This window comes from Physeter macrocephalus, chromosome 1, assembly GCF_002837175.3.
Source record: "Physeter macrocephalus isolate SW-GA chromosome 1, ASM283717v5, whole genome shotgun sequence".
Classification (NCBI taxonomy): domain Eukaryota; kingdom Metazoa; phylum Chordata; class Mammalia; order Artiodactyla; family Physeteridae; genus Physeter; species Physeter macrocephalus.
Genome location: NC_041214.2, coordinates 14,763,136 through 14,770,405, shown reverse-complemented (window position 1 = coordinate 14,770,405; position 7,270 = coordinate 14,763,136). Strand labels below are relative to the sequence as shown.

The 7,270-nt window shown below is 40.3% G+C and overlaps 1 protein-coding gene and 1 long non-coding RNA gene across 2 annotated transcripts in view; one reads left to right on the top strand and one right to left on the bottom strand.

The window, feature by feature from the left end:
- ARHGEF26 (Rho guanine nucleotide exchange factor 26) overlaps positions 1-3,332 on the top strand; it is a 143,692-nt gene extending 140,360 nt beyond the window's left edge. Inside the window, exon 15 of the mRNA XM_024131870.3 lies at positions 1,101-3,332. Within this exon, the coding sequence (XP_023987638.1) occupies positions 1,101-1,243 (143 nt within the window). The 3' untranslated portion in view covers positions 1,244-3,332. The remainder of the gene's footprint in view (positions 1-1,100) is intronic.
- Positions 1-6,281, bottom strand: part of LOC114486145 (uncharacterized) — a 29,471-nt gene extending 23,190 nt beyond the window's left edge. The window contains exons 1-2 of the long non-coding RNA XR_008616983.1: positions 5,418-6,281; positions 3,868-4,703 (exon numbers count right to left, since the gene is read on the bottom strand). This is a non-coding gene — a long non-coding RNA (uncharacterized lncRNA). The remainder of the gene's footprint in view (positions 1-3,867; positions 4,704-5,417) is intronic.
- Positions 6,282-7,270: the final 989 nt, after the last annotated feature.

Here is a 7,270-nt window from a genome sequence, read left to right as displayed (position 1 = left end):
GGGGCGGCTGGGCCCGTGAGCCATGGCCGCTGAGCCTGCGCGTCCGGAGCCTGTGCCCCGCAACGGGAGAGGCCGCAACAGAGGGAGGCCCCCATACCACAAAAAAAAAAAAAACAAACAAACAAACTAAAAATAGAGCTACCATACGACCCAGCAATCCCACTCCTGGGCATATATCCGGAGAAAACCATAATTCAAAAAGATACCTGCACCCCAGTGTTCACTGCAGCACTATTTACAATAGCCAAGACATAGAAGCAACCTAAATGTCCAGTGACAAGATGAATGGATAAAGAAGATGTGGTACATGTATACAATGAAATACTACTCAACCATAAAAACGAATGAAATAATGCCATTTACAGCAACATGGCTGCAGCTCAAGATTATCATACTAAGTGAAGTATAAGCCAGACAGAGAAAGAGAAATATATGATTTCACTTACATGTGGAATCTAAAAAAAGATACAAATGAACTTGTATACAAAACAGAAACAGACCCAAAGACACAGAAAACAAACTTACGGTTACCACAGGGGAAGGGTTGGGGGCAGGAGGGATAAATTAGGAGTTTGGGATTAACATATACACACTACTATATATAAAATAGATAACCAACAAAGACCTACTATATAGCATAGGGAATTATACTCAATATTTTGTAAAAACCTGTAAGGGAAAAAAATCTGAAAAAGATATATATATATAAAACTGAAACGCTTTGCTGTACACCTGAAACTAACAGAACACTGTAAATCAACTATACTTCAATAAAAATAAAGTAAAAAAATAAAAGTCATGTTCTTCCTACCCCAAACATCATCCCTTTCTGCAACTCAGCCCAAGCTCAGTACTCTCCTAGACACCTGACTAAAGGGCCTCTGATCATGTTCTGCCTCTCATCATGATATGCCATTGATTCCCTCTTCAAACCTTTCCCCCTGTTCCACCTCTCTCTCTCACCTTGCATCATCCATGGTACCCAACCTGGGGCAGGACACTGCCTCTGAAATTTGCCCATATCGTCCTCCCTCGGAGGTGAACACTCAAGATTCATCCAAATACTTGGTGTCCCATGAGGACTCTGCCCTTCTTTGCAGGCTGGTATGAAGGGGAAAGACTGCGAGATGGAGAAAGGGGCTGGTTTCCTATGGAATGTGCCAAGGAGATAACATGTCAAGCTACAATTGATAAGAATGTGGAGAGAATGGGACGTTTGCTGGGACTGGAGACCAACGTGTAGCCTCTCTGATGGTATTTTGTCACTGGGAGATTTGCACTACATCATGGTGGGCTGGTTGGTTCAAGGCTGGTTTTGATGTTAATTTTAACACAGCCTATTTAATTAAAAGAAAGGAAACACTTGCCTTTAAGCTTGCCAGGTGGTTCTGTTCTCTCAGGAGAACAGCTACTGGATAGTTAGTCCACGAAGCTCAGTTTGTGCACAGCAATCCTTTTGCAAACCTCTTTAGGTAAACAGAATAGCTGAGCAGTCCACTTCAGGGATCAGGCAGCCTCAGCTACTCCTAGTTGTATCATGTTCGGGCATAAAAAAAATATATATATCTAAGATGCTGTATCCTGGTTTTCTCTATCCTCACTTAACCAAGAATGTATACTATCCCTCTTTAAACATCTCCTTCGTATGGTTCTTCCAGTATTAGCAAGGTTTTATGTCTTTAAGGAATACCCAGTTTTGTAAATATTGCTCCTGCCTCTTATATTTTAGATCTGATGCTAATGCTTTCTTGATTTCAAAAGGAACTGGTAGAGTTCTGAAGGTGAGCTCAGTTTTTCTAAACCTCTTCCCAGGAAAGGGAAATTGACACTTGAATTTTTTCCACCTCTTTCCTCATTAGAAGGGAAGTAAGGAGCCTTACTTTAAAGATTTCCTTAAAAAAATCCATCTCACCCAACTTCGGTCTTTGGTAAGTATTTTCTAATAAAACGTAAGCTACTCTAACAACATAGAATTTAGATGGTTCATATATGTGAGAAAATCCTGAATATAGGACAGGGGTCATACTTTTTAAAAATAGACCTATATGAGATGATAAACTGACGTGAGGCTGCTTTGCCTTCAGTAATGTAAGGTTTTTGACCGTTTCTCCTCCCTTTTCCAAAAGGAAATTGGCTGAAACACATTTTAACAATCTCAACGAAGATAAAATTGGACCTTAAAAGGTTATCAAGAAGGCAACATGGTGTACCTAATTGCAACGTAACATTTTGACCTTAACGGGAACTCATTTTATTTGCACTAAAGGCCTTGCTTGCTGGATTTGAAGTCTCTCTTAACTGCGGGTGTCTGTAGAACTTTATTTCTTCCACTAGTGCAAGGAGAGAGAAAAGTCATTGTAATAGTACGTTTCATAAAGAGGGAATTGGAGGGTGGGGAAGAGTGATTTTTTTTTTACTGGCAGCTACGTTCCCTCTCTACTCCATTCTCTTTCATGGAGGGGTAAAACCTGGCAAAGGGTACATCATTCAAGGACTCAGATCCATGTGTGACATGTCCCCAGCTACTGACTGCCAACCAGTTACTCAGTCGTGAGTAACTATGCAGAAGCCCAGTGTGGGAGGTGAGTGTGCTCAGCCCACATGCTCTGTGTCCTGTCACTGCAGCAGTGAGCCTGCAGGGGGCACCTGTGGCTGCCTCACCTGTGGATTGCTCTCCTTTATCAGTGCACACATTTCTGGGTATAAAGACATGCCAGGCCCCGAGCTCCTTGAGTTCTGGGCCAGTCTGTCAATGGAGAATAGCAGTGGATCCAGCAAGCAAGGTCTCGGGTTTGGTAAAACAAGAAATCTCTCTCCTCTTAGATGTCACAGAATTTCTGGAGGAGAAGCTAACAAATTAAAATCTAATCTAATGGAATGTTTTCATTTAGGAAGGAAGGTAAATGTGTTGCTTGCAAAGAGACCATTTCGTATTATTTTTGCTAACACGCTGTTGACACTAAAAAGCAACTATATGAATCCTGTGAATTAATTAATCAGTAGAGATGGTGAACAATTTTGGAAATATGTGCATCTTATAAATCAGAGCCTATTTAGCAAGCAGGTTAATACTGTTAATAGATAAAGTGTTGTTTTATGGCAGGTATTAATTCATTCACAATGTTGCAGTTCAACCGTGAACATGACACAGTATTGTTTTTCAAACTTAGTAGCTTCTCTGAATTGTACAATGACTTCAGTGACCTGTGGAGAACAAAAATATTCATTTTTGTCCCAATGAATTGACACTGCTCGTACACTTCTGGCAAAATATGTGAGTTTATAAAGATTTTGTATATACTTGTTCTTTTGTGCTGATGTGATTTAATTTACTGTAGGATGTGTTCATTTAAGTACATAGTTTTGCTAAATTTGGGCCAAATCAGAGTTCTACTCAAAAGGTATCTGCAGCTAACACTGAAGGTGTCTGATCTTTCTTTTTTGGGTACATATGCACCTTAGCTGCCCTAGAAGGCTGGGGCATTTTTAAGAACTGGGCCATCCTGTTTCTTCTTATAGTTTCCACAAAACTGCATGACTGAACAGCTTATCTCAAATAGTTCATAGCTTCCTAACTGCTGCTGACCCTTGGAGTATATACCTTATCATTCATTTTGGCCACTCGGTATCTGAACCTTTGTGCTTGGGACATTTCACCACCTTGTGAATCTTGGTGGAAGACAAAGAATGACTCCGTGTTATTTTCTTTTCCTGAATAAAATTTCCACACACTTAGTGGCTTAAAACATTCCTGTATGGTCTCACAGTTCTGTAGCCAGAAGTCTAGGATGGCTTGGCTGGGTTCTCTGCTTAGAGTCTCAAAAGACTGAAATCATAGTGTTGGCTTAACTGCTTTCCAGCTCATACCTGTTATTTGCAGAGTTCCATTCCTTGTGATTGTAGGACTGAGGCCTCTGTTTCCTTGCTGGCTGCTGGAGGATGGGGAGATTGGAGGGTGCTCACAGCTTCCAGGAACTGGAATTCCTTGCCACGTGGCTCCTTCCATCTTCAAGGCAGCAGTGGCGTATTCAGTCCTTCTCACACTTGGAATCTCTCTCATTACATCTTATGCTACCAGTTGGAGAAAACTCTGCTTTTAAAGAACTCATATAATTATATTAGACCCATAGAATAATTTCCCTTATGAATTCAAAATCAACTGATTTGGGACCTTAATTAGATCTGTAAGATTCCTTCGCCATGCAGTGTAATCTAATCGTAGCTGCAACACCAAGGAAGCAGAGATCATGGGGATCATCTTAGAATTGTGTCTGCAACACCCTCTATAAAACCTTAAAATGCTAGTTTTCCAGCATTCTTTGCAGCTAAAGTACAGCTATGTGATAGGATACATAAATCAAAGGCATCTCTGTTGGATTTTCGCTCAGGGTAGTGAGGAAAGAGGGGAGAGATGGGGAATATCATCTTTGGAAGTAGCAGGCTGCATCCTCCTCTTCGGTCCATCCTCTATCCCAAATTACTGCTGCATTTTCCTTGGACTCTGGAAAGCAGCAGAGAGGCAGTTGTTTGGTAGACTGGCAGTACTAAATAACACAGGTCAGAGTTAAGTAACACAGGTCAGAGTTTAGCGCCTACCATAATCTCCACTGTGGGTTCGGTCTCCAAAGGGCTTACTCTGGAGTGAGGAAGTAAACCTCAAGGACCTCGAGCTTCACTCTTCAGGCTTCTAGCATACCAAGGTCCTGACAGGAGGAAATAAAACCTGCTCTGGAGAAAGCTATCATCATCTTAGTTGTCAATTATTTCCAAAAAACAAATTCTCAAATGAAAGGATCAGCAAAAAACAAGACAAACAAACAAAAAAAACCTCTGAGAGACAGCATCTGGATACAGGAAAAACAAAAAACAAAACAAAAAAACTGATACATTCACAGGGACTCTAGATAGTAAAATCAGTAAAATACAATTGCTACGTTTATGGAGATAAAGCCAAACTTCAAAAAGCAGTATAGGGCTTCCCTGGTGGCGCAGTGGTTCCGCGTCCGCCTGCCGATGCGGGGGAGCCGGGTTCGCGCCCGGGTTTGGGAGGATCCCGCGTGCCGCGGAGCGGCTGGGCCCGTGAGCCGTGGCCGCTGGGCCTGCGCGTCCGGAGCCTGTGCTCCGCAGCGGGAGAGGCCGCGGCGGTGTGAGGCCCGCGTACCACACACACACAAAAAAAAAGCAGTATAGAACTAACAACCACAAGAAGTGACAGAGAAAAAACAACTAGGAATTATGGAACTGGATTTAACATCAGATTTGATAGTTAAAAGATTCTGGTGAACTGAAAGAGAGGCTAGAAGAAACCTACAAGGGAGCATGAAGAGGAGAGGGATGGAAAGTGCAGGATTTAACTGGAGTCTCAGAGGAGAGAGAGGGGAGAGAGAGCTTTGGCAAGGAGACTAGGTCTTTCTAACCTTGCTCTGACCAGTCATAGGATGTAGGCTGTGGCTTTGGATGAGGCGAGGACAATTCCTGCAGAGGGCTGGTGAGTGAAGGCTGTCATCTGGTAGCACTTCCAGCAGCTAAGGGAATACCATCAGTCCTGACGGAGGATCTGAGCAGAACATCACAACATTCACTACCTGTAGCTATGTCAATATTAGATAGATCAAGTCTGTAAGATAAAGGATATGACTAGGGATAGAGCCTACATAATGATGAAAGTTTCATTTCACCAGGAAGATACAATAATTCTAAATATATATTCTTCCAACAATATGGTCTCAATAATAATAAGACAAAAATGAGCAGAAATGTAAGAATTAAATCAAAAGTCACAGAATGAGACTTTAACACACCTCTCTCATTTGATAGGAAAAATTTTTTAAAAATCAATTAAGGTGTAGAAGCTTTGGACAAGAATAACATAATAGGCTTATATAGGACAGGCTGCAATTTCAGCATATACATTCTTTTCAAGCACACGTAGAATATTTACTTTTGACTACTTCCTGGGTCGTAAAACAAGTTTCAACAAATTTTAAAGGATTGAAGTTATACAGAGTGAGGTCTCTGACTACAACATGATTAAGTTGGAAATCAATAACGAAAATTAAGAAATATCCATTTATATGGAAACTCTGACCTAAATTTAAGATGCAAAACTATAAAACTAGAATACAAGAGAAAATCTAGGTAATCTTGGGTTTGGAGACGACTTTTAAAATGTAACACCAAAGACATGATCAGTGAAAGAAAAAACAGAAGCTGAACTTCATTAAAAGACAGGAGAATGAAAAGATAATCCACAGAGTTGGAGGAAATCTTGCAAAATATATCTGATAAAGGATTGGCATCCAAAATATACAAAGAACTCTTAAAACTCAATAATTAGAAAACAAAACACCCAATTAAAAAATGGGCAAAAATCTAGAAAACTCACCAAAGATACACAGATGGAAAATAAGCATATGAGAAGATGCTCAAGATGAAACATCATTAGGGAACTGAAAAATTAAAATGAGATACCACTACACACCTATTAGAATGGCTATAAAATCCCAAACCCTGACAACACCAAATACTGGTGAGGACACAGAGCAAGAGGAATTTGCACTGACTGCTGGTGGGAATGCAAAAACCACTGGGAAGAGTCTGGCAGTTTCTTAGAAAACTAAACACTTACCATATGATGCAGCAATCACACTCCTTGATATTTACCTAAATGAGTTTAAAACTATGTCCACACAAAAGTCTACACACAAGTTTTTATATCAGGTTTATTCATCATGGCCAAAGTTGGAAGCAACCAAGATAATCTTCAATAGATGAATGGATAAACTTGATACATCCAGACAACTGAATATCAACCAGCAATAAGCAAAATGAGCTATCCATGAAAAAACATGAAGGGATCTTAAATGTGTATTACTAAGAAAAAGTTGCCAATGTAAAAAGGCTATACACTGTATGACTCCAACTATATAACGTTATGGAAAAGGCAAAACTATGGAGACAGTAAAAAGATCAGTGGTTGCCAGGGGTTCAAGGAGAGGAAAGGAGGACTAGGTGGAGCACAGAAGACTTTCTTCAGGGCAGTGAAAGTATTCTGCATGGTTAAGTTATGGTGCATACCTGTCATTATATCAATACATTGATCAAAATACACAACACAAAGAAGCTGTTAAGCTAACTAAACTAAGCTAATGTTAAGCTAACTAAAACTAAGCTAATGTTAAGCTAACTAAAACTATGGATTTTAGTTAATAATGTATTAATATTGGCTCATCCCTTGAACAAGCGTACCAAGATGTTAACAATAGGGGAA